Genomic DNA, 12,494 nt, shown 5'->3' with positions numbered 1-12,494 from the left:
GTCCAGGACCACGTCGGGGGCCTGCTTGGCTGTGTTCTGCCTCTCCAGCTCCCGCAGCTCGTTCAGCGCCGTGCTCATGGTCTTCTCGATGTCCTGCGAACGTCAGAGGGTTGTCAGCACCGTGCCACAGCATCACCCCGGTCTGCTGCACCCCACCCTGTGGAGAGACCCCTGCCCTGCCACGTGTCTGGGGGTGTCTCTGACCTAAGATGGGGCCTCCAGCCGAAGCAGGAGCTTCAGGAGAAGATGTGAAGCCCAAACTCTGGCCACTCAAAGGTGCTCAGTGTCTCTGAGGGTCAGCAGGAGTTTGGGCACCGGCTCCGAAGGGAGCAAAACCTGAGCACCACGAGTGATGGGGTCAGCACCACCCTGTCCGTGTCTCCCACGAGACGATGGCAGCTCTCCATAAATAAAAGAGAGGCAGCAACAAGGGCTCTCCCCACACGTGGGGAGGCAGCTGAGGTGAGCAGCCATCGGTCTGTCCCACGAGATCCTCCAGGGGGTGAACCCAGTTCACTCAAGTGCCCATTTCAAGGAAATCAGCTAAATCGCCTACAACCATAGGGCTGATCAGCTCCTTCAGAGATAGGCCCTAGTCTGGCTTAACTTAAATCCCCCTTAACTGAATTAAGGCCACTTTAACTCACAAAGAGACCATCTGAAAAGGGGTGTAAGGCAGCTGAACCAAGCATTTCAAAAGTAGCTCTGGTTAATGCTCCTCGCTATCCTTGGGTAGATGAGTCCTTCACTTTACAACGTTCAAAATGCTCGGTGAGCCTCAGATAACGTTCAGAGGATCAGCAAAAGGGAAATAATTCTCAACTTAGTTCCAGTTGATTCTGTTGAGCTGTTCAGATCATGAGTGAAAATATTCTCCCAGAGCTAAGCCCCAGGACTACCAAGCCCAGCAGTCCCACGGGCTTCAGGGTAAGTATTATTTACATCAGCCAGGCCAGAATCTTCTCCGAGGTTTAAAAACCAAACCCCCAGAAGCCAAGACAATTGTGCACATGGTGCTCCATCCCCAGTGTTCACCTGTCCCTCTAGAGGCTCCTGCACCCCCAGCCCTGCCCTGCACTGGGGGCCGTGTCCCTGGGCACCGCAGGTGCCCCCCAGCCCAGCCTGGGGCCTCGTGTGCGTGGTTACCCCGTCCCAAGGTGGACGTGGTGCCCAGCTCGAGCCATCACCCGGGGCACCGCTGCGCTACCACCGCAGCTTTGCAAGCTGATGACAGCAGGCGCAAGCTGCGGACGGACAGAGAAGCTGGGCAGCTGCAGAGCGAGAGGACAGGAGCGTGGCTGGTGGAAAGGCAGACAGCACAGCGAGAGCTCTTCCCTTCTGCAGTCACCACTGATTATCCCGCTGAAGGCAGCGGACCCGACATGTTGAGGGAAACCACCGGAAACTGCTGAAACAGGGGACGCTGAACATACTGGGACTGCGCTAACGTTCTGGAGTCCTAGCTATGAACAGCCAGTAACAACCCTGAAGCACTTTGAACATCAAGTGAAATTCTGCTTTGGCAAATCCACCTTTGTCCTCCTAAGCTCCTTCCGAAGCATCAGACAAAGATAATGCACCTCCCTCCCATGGGAGCTAAGAGCTGCCAGCACATTTTGGTGGTGGATCAGACACTTCTGTCCATTGTTTCAAAGAAACAAGGTTTGGGGAAGGAGGCAGCATCTTCTATTGGGCCAAGCAGGCAGGCTGTTGGCTGCTCACTTTCATCTGTAACTGTGGCAGCTCCAACAGCACTGCAGTTCTTGGTGTGTTGAGATGGCAGGGGCTCCGCAGCGCTGCCCCAGCAACTTTTAGTTACTGCAGCCGCTCAAGCCCCGGGGACCGAGAGCCACTGCACACCCCTCTTACCTCAGCAAGCGCTTCTGCCTCTAGGGATTTCTGGTCCCCGAGACTACTGTGTCTGGTCGATCCACAGGTCGGTCTCAGCGGGTGCCCATCGGACAAGGCCTTCCTGTCTGGGAAATTGATGCTGCCTGCACTGCCGAATGTCGCCATTCTGCGCTTTTCGGGACTCTCAATCCTGCCCCTGTTAAGGGGTATTTTGTGGGGGCTGCTAGGGCAGGCCGCTGCTCGAGGAGGAGTGTCCATGCCAGGACCCATCCCTCGGGGCGGGCTGTGGGTGTCCCCCCCGCTGCGACGGCGAGGGATAGCTGCGCCGTCAGACCTCAGCCTCACTCTGCAAAGAATCCATCACAAGACTGGGTCACTGGCAGATCAAAAGGACTGGCTGCATGCTGCAAGGCAACTGCTCAGCTCTGAGATCAGATCAAACCAAATTCCAGAGGACTCAGGCAAGAGGGAAGACAGACATTTCAGCCAGTGCCAGGAAAGGGACAGCATTGCACTGTCTGCACACGATAACATCTGTGTTAGCAACGCACACAAAACCCCCTCCATGCTCCCGTTATTCCAGGGCTTACTGGAGCCTTCCCTTCTGTCTCGCCCTGCACCACACACGGACTCTCCCCACACGTGACAGCGACTGCCTCTGCGTTCACAGGAAAACGCGCGTCTCCTTACCGGCCCATTACTCCCCCAAAGCCGTAGTCCACGATATGATCCGTCGGGGACTGGATGTCGTTTTTGGAGGAGGCTTTGTCATCCAGCAGCGGGCCGCTGCTTGCCTCGCTGTCTGCCTTCTGACTCAGGCTGTCGGAGAAGGCATCATCCCTGCAGAGAAGAGACCCTGTCAGTAATGAGGCTGCGCAGATCTGAACCGCACCGCTCCAGCGGCTCCAGACCTTGCTAACAAAGGGGGCACCAAGACCACCACCTCAGACAGTGCCCAGAGCTCGGAAAAACATCACCCCTCCATACCCCCCTGCGCTGCAGCTGCCATTGCAATGAATCCGGGTGCAGCATCCGCAGCAGCAGTGGCGCCTGAAGGAGCCCAGGGTCTCCCTGCAGCGGCACTGAACAACGCCCGGTCAACGCACTCACGGTCCAGGCCAGTGCTAAGCCTGGGTCACACCGCTCTGGGGAGTCAATGACGGACGGGGTTCAGGCACACTGCACTATTTAGTGCTTGGCTTTAGCAGCTTGAATGAGAAACAATCTGAGCCAATGGAGAGGTCCATGTGAACACATGCGGATTTCTCAGTAGAGTCTTTAAGCCAAGGAAAATCTGGCCACTTTAGGTGGCTGAAGATGGACTTTGTGTAATTCTGTGATTTTAACATCCTGGGTCATCACACGCCACTACTCACATGTCTTGTACCACAATGTACTGGTGGGGTATGAGGCCATCCACACCATTGTGCCTCCCTTCCCACCAGTCTTCCGAGGCCCGGTGGTACAAGAGGAGTGAGGCCCCTTTCTTGAAGGAGAGCTCTCGCGGAGACCGCCCGATGTAGTCAAACTTTGCTATTGCTTCAATCTGCTCCACTTCTGCAAAGGAGAGAAGCACAGACAGAGAAAAGCTGAGTTCAACAAGCACAAGAGCACAGCCAATCCTGGCGAGAGGCATCTCAACACAGCAGCACCAGTTCTGCTGCCTGAGCTTCCCCAGAGCATCTCACACTGAGTACAAACCACCTCATTTTCAGACTGATCAATTCTTCTTGTTCTTCCAGCCTTCCTGGAGTTTCTCAAACTCACAAACTACCAGCAATTACAAAAAGCTACAAACCAGATGGGGAGGAGCTGAAATCTCCCTGTGAGCATTCGGTATCGTCACCCACACTCCCATTTTCTACCTATAAAGTGACTTCTTCGGTTACAGGACCCCATTATCCTCCAGACTGGGATCTCATCAAGCTGTGTCAGACTCAATCATCAAAGCCCCGCTTACCTCCCCTCCCCTTCCTTATCCTGGAGACAGTTTGCCCTGAATTATTCATGAGTAACGAATCCCCCTTTGGGGATCCCCACAGAAACGGTGATAGCGGCGCCAGGAGGCAGCTGCTCTGCAGCACCCCCACACCTGCAGACCTGCCTGCACTCCACCACTTCTCCACGTATTTAAATTCAAGCTCTACCAAACACCAGGGCCTCACAGTTTGGGAGTGTGGACCCTGAAATTCCAGAGGGCTGAGGCAGGACTGCACTTGGGGTGGTCATGAGCACAGCAGGAGCCTTTGCACCCCCGGCTGAATGTAAATTCATGAAATAAAGCTGCTCCTCTTCTCTATGCTTGCACCACAGTAAATCACCCAGAAACTCCGATCAGAGCTATTAATGTGATCATCTGAGCGTAAAATTGGGTAAATGGCAGCTTGCTCTCCTCCATCCCCAGTCCTGCGGCTCCTGTTCACAGCTGACAGCGGGTCCTGACCGCCAGGCCCAGCTGTGTCCTTCCCCTCCTCTCCGGTGCACACCAGCCACAGGGGCGCCCGCACGTCGCCGGGGCAGGACACATTGACGATGTACCCGGGTGCAAGGCACTCACACCCAGCTGCACCCATGCGTAGGGTCCTGGCTCACAACGCGTCCTGCTTCACCTTCCGAAGGGCCTGGCGCCAGCAGAAACAAGCGGGCGCTGTTTTGTCACCGAAGGAGAAACCAGGCTGCAGCTTGCTCGAATGCAGGGGCAGTCAGCTCCTGCCAAGGATGAGCCATAGCCTAATGAAATCAGCTCTTGGACTCCCATTTCACAGGGCCCCAACAATGCCACTGATGCTCACTGTGTGGCCAAGGGCCTGAAGCGATCAGAGCTAGCGTCCCCCACGTCCATCCCCATCTCCCCTCCTCCTGTTCTCGTGAGCCACTTCACACTGTGTGGCTGTGCGTGAGCACAGGTGACAGGAAGGAAAAAAGTCACACATGGGATTCACGGGATCTCAGAACAGCTCCAAAAAACCAGGCTCTGTATCCTGCCATGGAAGCAGACCCCTGCCAAGGTCTGTGCTCACCCTATGGTGAAAATTCAATACAGCTTTCATTAATGTGCGTGTTCGTTACTAAGCACACAACACCACCGTCCCGCACTGAAGAGCCGGACACCAGCCCAGCTCCTGTTCTAGTCAGGAGTGGTGTGCAGGCTGCTTCCCTGCACACACAGCTCCAACACAGACCCAGCGCTCCGCACTCTCGGCTGCACTCACCGTCATCGCTGGTGTGCGGCTCCGTGCCGTTGTCGTGGTCGACCTCATCGATGGTGCCTGGCTCGCTGTGCGGGCTGTCGCTGAAAGACAACACACCATGCTCTCAAAGAGCGGGCGAGACTGCTCCTAAGGCGCTCAGCAAAAGCAAGCTGTCGAGGGAAATTACTGACCTAAAATTCTGTTTTGCTCTGAACACACTTCTATGAATCTGCAGCTAAAAGAATCTTCATAAATATTAATGTTCACACTGGAAAAACGTTTCTCCTGAAGTTTTTACTGAGGTTTATAATGCTGAGTCAGCAAGAGAAAAAGAAATACTCAGTGAACTACTGCGTTTTAACCAGCAAGGCTGAAATCAAAAGCAAAACTGACGTATATAAGTAGAGACTCATTCGTTAGGTGTGCATAATCCTCTTAGTTTTATGAAGGCATTTATAACTAAGAACCATGCAGACAGCCTGTTATGGAGTAAGGTTCTTAACCAGTGTAAAACAGCACAAGCAGATCAAATGTGCATCACTTGCACACCTAATTCACAACGTTTAGCAGGAATAAAGGCCAAAAGGCATGGTCCTTCTGCAGAGGGGCAAACTCAGCCCAGCGCTGTGCTTGCTGCACTGCACATTCAGTCTGAACTCCCTCAAAGCTCTCCTCACAGCCCATCCTCTGGGGATCTGCTCCCGAGGTCCCTCATCGTACACTCAAATGAGCTGGGATCCACTCTCTGTCTGCCAGGAACTGAGTCAAAGCTCTGCATGTTGTCACAGGTTCCCTGTGATAACCCAAATCAGGGGATGGGGCTGTAAGTCCTGCAAACAACGCAGTCCTGTCCCGCTCCTTACCAGTACTCCTCCCCGCCGGTCATGCACTTCTCATAGACGGGTCCTTCCAGCTCTCTGTGGCTGGGGAAGATGCCCTCGTGGTGAATGATGATGGTTTTGATGACCTCGTTGACATGGGCCTGGCAGGACACCGGATCCTGCCCGTCTGGAATGTGCATCAGCGTGGGCCCAAAGCAGATGGCCAGGTTGTAGGGATCCATCATGTTCTCATCGCTGTACTGCGACAAGCTGCAAGCACAAGCGTTAGGGCGCTGCGGTACCGACCTTCTCGGTTTGCTCAGAAAAATCTCCCACCAGCCAAGCCTCACTGCCCAAAACAGCAATCGTCACCGAGCCATACATCACCCCAAACACCCGGCCACGGGGGGGCAAGGCTGAGGAAGCAGCAAAATACAGCTCTCTACGGCAACACCAAAAGGTACCCACACAACCAAGACAGGGAAGCCCTGAAACAAAGGAGGGCAAGGAGAACCTCAGCCTAAGAGGGAAAGAAGACTCACTGATTGAGGAAAGCAAAAAGGTATCTCATGACTACGATGACGGCCCGAGGCAGAGTGATGACGATCTGCTGGATCTGGTGCACTCTCTCGGAGGGGTTCTCGATTTCTGGAACACAGGGACAGAGAGCACACCATGAACATCCTCGGGAGCAGACACCATGGCAGCGGAGGGACCTCCTCCTGAGCCAGAATCCCCCTCAGCACGGAGAACAAGAGCTCGTCTCCAGATCTGATCCACTGGTTTGGCACGAAGGCTCAAGCAGAGAATCGGGCACAGTGCTCTTCCATGGGTGAATTCATTGGTACGTTCACACTCCACATAAACTGCAGATACGGACATTTCTGTGGTTTTGTTTTTAAAATATCTGTTAATGCATTATTTAGTTAATTCCCCAACAACTGCTCTATTCCTGAAAAGCCTGAGTCAATATGGCACTGGGAAATGGAGCACTGCTGGGTTTCCTAGCGCAGGTTTTCAAATGAGGTTTTTATTCCCATTACTCCTATGGGGTCACCACCAGGTCCTCCTGAGCCCTTCTGCTCTGGTTTCCCACCCACCTTAACAGGAATTTAACCTGAACCGACCCTAAGGCAGCAGCATTTCAAGATCCACCTCCCTCCAAAGCTGCTATCAGAAACCAGCTGCTTTCTGCACAAATTGCCTTTTTTCCCTTAGAAATGTTTCCACTGGCTGCAATTCAGAGGAATTCATCAGTCACTTGACAGTACAGGCACAGCCCTGATCGAACCTTCGCACGCCGAGTCCCTTCTCTACCCGTCTGCTTCTCATGTGGGTGTGAGAAATGCTCCCACATAAACTTTAATCCTACAGCAAGGGGCACAGCTTACCGAGGGGGCGTCTCACAGAAAGGAGGATTCCTCCATCTGTTTAGGCTGGGACACAACCACACAGCCTACATTTACACTGCAGAAAGTCAGATGCATTTTAAGGTCAGGTTTTTAATGGGAACAAGACACTTTAACTCATCTAAAATCTAGCCTTAATCAAAGGGTACCAACAGTAGCAGGAAAAGAAAAAAGAGAAAATAAAAAAGAAAAGAAGATTGTTGCTAAAATGAGAAAAAATGGAGAAGAGAATATTATCCAGAAAATGAACAGATGATGTTTGCAACACAAAGCTCCAAAAAGCTTAGAAATTGCACAGACTGGCACTAATTAGGGATGGTTCCAAAGCACAAGGCTGTCTGCAAGTACAGTCACATCACCCAGCACCTGCAGGGACCCCTCCTCTGCGGCTGTGTCCCCCCGGGCTCTGCGCTCTGCCTGCTGCCTGCCCCGCGAGCCAGCGCTGCAAACCAGGCTGAACATCCCTGTCCGGGGCACCAAACTGGGGCAGAAGCAGCTTCCTCGGCTTGCTGTGTTACAGGTGAGCTGCACGGCTTCACACGGCAGAACAGCGAACTGCCTAATGCCACCTGGTACAACTGCTCTTGACAAACCAGAGCGCATCCTTCTCTTCCCAGAACAAGCCCATCCCTGCACTGCTCCCCTCCAGACACCATCTGTCGTTCCTGACACCACCAAATCTCTGCAGTTACGCCATTCAGAAGGGGGAAGGAGCCACGAGCAAAGGCAAACTAAGGACGACAGCGCACATTCGCCCCCTGGACCTACCCCTGTACTGACACACTCAACCCCCCACCAGACCCAAGACCTCCTGTAAAGTGAAGTCATCCTGCAGCCACAGCCTGCAACCTCCTCCACCATCTCCCAGACATAAAATTCTTCCGCCTTCTGCCTCTGCCCCAGGGAAGTAATTTCCACAACTTGCCAACAAATAAATATCATCACTGCGAGGTTCTGAGAGAAATAAAGCCCAGCTGGGATATGGTTTCTTACTTACTTATAGTAGATATCAAATCTTGAAACCTTTCCTTAGGAAAGAGGGGGTTTTCCAGTCCTCGGAAATACAGCTTCAAGACTCCAGCCACTGAATTAATGTCACGTTCGTTCTGATCATCAGCGAGGGGATCTTCACCTGCCCAAAGAAAAAGGGGTTTTTATTTCCAGAGGTTGTATTTACTGCTGTCAAGCTGGACTAACACTGCAAGTGTTTTTCCCAACTCAGTGGAAAACCCAAATGCCCCCAGCCCAGAAAAGCTCCTATGTGTGCAACAGCAACACTGTGCATTTTGTAAGCAAGAGGAGAGTTTAATAAGGTACTGGTACATAGCATCGTGCTGAGACACGCTGCAGCCCTACCTACAAAAACCCAGTTTATTGTGGACATTTTAAGCCTTTCCTGAAGATGAGGATGTCACTAATCAGTTCTCCTTCAGTTTCCAGCTCAGAGCATTTTTGTACTTAAGGCACAGCTCAGAGAGCTGAGCAGATCTGAACGATGGTGGGTGAGAGCCTGAGAAGACAGGCTTGGCTGGAGGATGCAATTACGGCTCTGGAATAGACCAGACAGCTCTGGGTAGCACTGCACTGACTTAAATCCATAAAAGGCTTTCAAAACCCAAGGGATTTGGATACTGATTCCTCTTAAATTGGATGTGCAAATCCTCCAGCCTTTGACAATCCCACCGCTGCCTTACTCATTGGCCTGGCCACCTTCAAACCTGAGGCTTCTGCTGCTGCTCGAAGATCAATGCCATTATCCCCATTTAGCCCGTCCCTTTCGCAGCGTCACCTTCACCCGGTGACAGCAGACTGCTCTGCCCTGTCCTGCCAGCCTCACGCCTTCGATGCACTTTTCTCATCATAACCACGGGCAACTCCACAACCAACACTGCCACCAGGCACACGTGGCAACGCTGCTGCTCCCTTGACAGACCTCGGGGAGAGGGAAAACAAGCACAGAAATAGTGTTCTGATACTTTCTGACTGTCCTGGGAACTGATGAAAGCTCCTTGAGAACAGATCACAAACTATGTTACAGCTCCCATCTGAGGCTTTCGTGCTCCCCATCAATGGCTGTGGGAAGGGTCTCAGTTCTTTCCTGAAGTAACTCCCCACTACTGCTGGAGCGACAACACTGAGACACCCAGAAGGGGATAAAAGCCCCTCATTTCTTGCAGTGGAACAGCTTTAGCACAGGCTTTACACCACATCTAATGCCCCGGCACACACCAAAACTCCAACCAACGACCTCTGCTTGGCCACGGCGTCACTGCGGCAGTGCACACCCTGCAACCCACCTCTCTCAAACGAGTTCTTGATGTCGTTGACTTCCACCTGGGAGCCAGGGACTCTGAAAATGCCCTGCTGCTGAAGGCCTGGAAGAGAACAGCGTTTTCAGAAAAGCTCTGTGTGTTACACAGCACTTCCTGGTGAAGAACAGCCAAAACAGTCGATGCACCCAGGGAGGCTCAGAGGAAGACAGGGACAGTCTGCTACGACCCATTTCTGCTCATATTCGTCAATCAACGCCCCCAGACCAAAGCGCTCAAAGGGCTCCCGTGGGCCTGAGTGAACAATTTAACCTGAGTAAGCGCTAACAGGACCTAAAAACGTCAGTCATCCAGTGTGTAAGTACATCACAATGCCACTGCAATCATGACCTGAGCCATGCAGTGAGGGCTGCGGGCAGCTCTACTGTACTGCACTGCTAACTACCTCTGCACTGAGTTTCTGTTGATATTACTGACTCAACTTACCGTACAAATTGATGTAACGAATGCAGCTTTCTACCACAAGCGGAATGGCCTGTCCTGAATCCTTCATGAAATGAAAGGGAAAAATCAAAAAATTACTGGTGTACCGATCACAAAGCACAGGAAATGCATCAAAGACTGCACAAACAGAGATTTGAAAATCAGTGCCATTGAGTTTAGTAAGAGGACAGGCAAGAAAAGGAGGCATTACACGCGTCAAGCCATCGAAAAGTGCTGAATATACTGTGTGCAGTCAATTATGCACAAAAGAAAAGCTTTCACTAAAGTGTGTGAAAGATTGCTGTGCGCTGAGACAGGGGATGCAACGGGATCACAGCTATTCCATTTCAAAGGTGTTACGCTGAGCCAAAACAAAACTCGTGCTATACCTGTCTGATGAAGCAAGCTTCCAGTAACAGAGCTTACAACAATATTTCCACCTAAAGAAAGAGCCATTGTCAGCAGATGCTGAAAAAAAAACCCAAGACACCTCAGTGTGGGAAATGAACTGCCTGCATCTGAACCTGCGATGAGTTTTGGCTTCTGTTTCAAAGCTGCCTCTCTCCAGACCCCTGGTGGAAGGAGCTGAAGGGAAACGTGAGCTGTGTCTGACTGCCTGAGTGGGTATTTATGTTCCTCAGGGGCTTTGTTTGGCTGTTTTTTCCAGCAGAGCACGGTTGCATCTCTCTGGTTAATTTACTCCGTCTCGCAGACGGGCCTCCAGTAAATACCTGGTTTCTCGTTCGCGCATTCCTCCTTCCTCTGAGAACAGAAAAAAGCAGCAGAGCGGGAAAAAAAGAAAAGATTAAGCAAGGATAAGTTCAGTTAGAGGTAAGCATCTCTTTTGGAGGCCATGAACGCTCAAATGCAATGGCAGCTTAGCAAGGTCCAACCCAGGCCCTAGGCCATCCGCCCTCCCTCCCACACCCGTCTTACGCTGCACCCAGCTTCGGCAGTGGCAGAACTGACATCTGGAAGAGCCTCTCGGATCTCGTCCCTCCCTGATCCTGCAGCAGGAGCCTGGGGACAGCACCAGCCCCTGTGCGGGCACTGGCGAGGGGACCCCCCTCAAGGACTGCCCCAGCAGCACTGTGGGACCCCCGTTCACTCAGACAGATCCAGCCAGGCTGGGCTTTAATCAGCCTTGCCTTCTTAAAAGTCAGTTTAAGTAAGGAGTAATTACGAGTATTAAAGAGATTACTGGCCTCGTTAGCTGGGTCTGTACATTACTTGTGACAGGGCACTGTTCTGAACCCTGCCCTTCGGCTTGCAGGTGCCCTAAAACAGCCTAAGAGAATAAATGGGAGCTGGACAATGCCTATTAGTTTACCTAATCCAACAGTTTGTCATTACTACAGGATTTTCACTAAAGCTTTCTCCAGTGCAGGATTAAACACTCTGAGCAACTGGAACGGCCTCGCATCCTTTGGAAATCCTCCCAGCAGCCAGGCAATAGGACAGTGCTGGATTTCGGAGGAACAGCAGCTAGAGAGCTGCAGGGACAAATCCCACATCCACGTAGCTTCATTTTTCTCCACAAATCTCTCCTGGGTAAATTCCTGGGGTGAACAGGGCCAATTGCCCCCTTCCACTGTGACCGCACTGGTATTAATTGAGTTCAGCTGATTCACCCCAGCTCAATAAATACTTTGGCCCACATTTATGAAGGCCTTGTGCCGAGCACTGCCAGCAACGATTTGGAGGAATGGGTGAAGCAGCACTGAGCGATGGGGACACTTGGCCAAGGGCACCGTACAGACACCAGCACGGCCGAGGCCACCGGCCAAGAGAGCCCTCGCTGCCGCCCTCGCCCCGGGGCACAGGGGCAGTGACAGGACAGGAGCGCTGGAGGGGCAGGGACAGCTACAGAGGCAGAGCGTGCCAGCCATGTTGACTGGGTGCAGGGCAGACCAGAGAGACCCCAACAAAGGAGGAAAGCAGCCGGCTGCTAGGACAGGAAAGCCACCATTGCATTCACAGTGTTCATAAACTCTTACTGTCAGCCAGCGAGTACCTTAATGAACGTTTCCATATTGCCGTTAAAGAGTTTATGATTATAGACTGAGAGAGGCCTAGGTCTCCTCATTTTCTGTGGCTTAGGGGGAAGACATGGGGGCCTGGGAGAAAATGGAACAAAATAAATCAACAAAACACCAACATAAATGCAATGACAGGGTGAGATCTCAAAGGTTACGACTGAGAATAAAAAATAAATCAAACAAAAATCCCTCTGCGAGGACTTGACACGTGGCTCCATGCGCTGCAGCCGCTCACACTTCAGCGTCCTCCCGCACTGCATCCCCCAGGGACACTGCTCCCACGGCACCAGCAAAGAGCTGGGCTCCACAGCTCACATTGCACACAGCGGCTCCAGGGACGTGTCCTCTGCTGCTCCACAGCCCCGTGCCGCAGCCTGGGGCGGGCTACCCCAGCACAGACCTGGCTCGGTCGTTTTGGAGCCACAGCCCC

At 52.5% G+C, this 12,494-nt stretch overlaps 1 protein-coding gene across 1 annotated transcript in view; it reads right to left on the bottom strand.

Annotated features, from left to right (window-relative positions):
* Positions 1–2,446: 2,446 nt before the first annotated feature.
* SRGAP3 (SLIT-ROBO Rho GTPase activating protein 3) overlaps positions 2,447–12,494 on the bottom strand; it is a 42,974-nt gene continuing 32,926 nt past the window's right edge. Inside the window, exons 11-19 of the mRNA XM_010185954.1 lie at positions 12,040–12,142; positions 10,029–10,089; positions 9,570–9,647; positions 8,270–8,404; positions 6,406–6,511; positions 5,906–6,133; positions 5,064–5,143; positions 3,228–3,408; positions 2,447–2,691 (exon numbers count right to left, since the gene is read on the bottom strand). Of these exons, the coding sequence (XP_010184256.1) occupies positions 2,538–2,691; positions 3,228–3,408; positions 5,064–5,143; positions 5,906–6,133; positions 6,406–6,511; positions 8,270–8,404; positions 9,570–9,647; positions 10,029–10,089; positions 12,040–12,142 (1,126 nt within the window). The 3' untranslated portion in view covers positions 2,447–2,537. The remainder of the gene's footprint in view (positions 2,692–3,227; positions 3,409–5,063; positions 5,144–5,905; positions 6,134–6,405; positions 6,512–8,269; positions 8,405–9,569; positions 9,648–10,028; positions 10,090–12,039; positions 12,143–12,494) is intronic.

This window comes from Mesitornis unicolor, unplaced genomic scaffold (assembly GCF_000695765.1).
Source record: "Mesitornis unicolor isolate BGI_N332 unplaced genomic scaffold, ASM69576v1 scaffold21110, whole genome shotgun sequence".
NCBI lineage: Eukaryota > Metazoa > Chordata > Aves > Mesitornithiformes > Mesitornithidae > Mesitornis > Mesitornis unicolor.
This window is presented reverse-complemented; position numbering and strand designations above follow the sequence as displayed.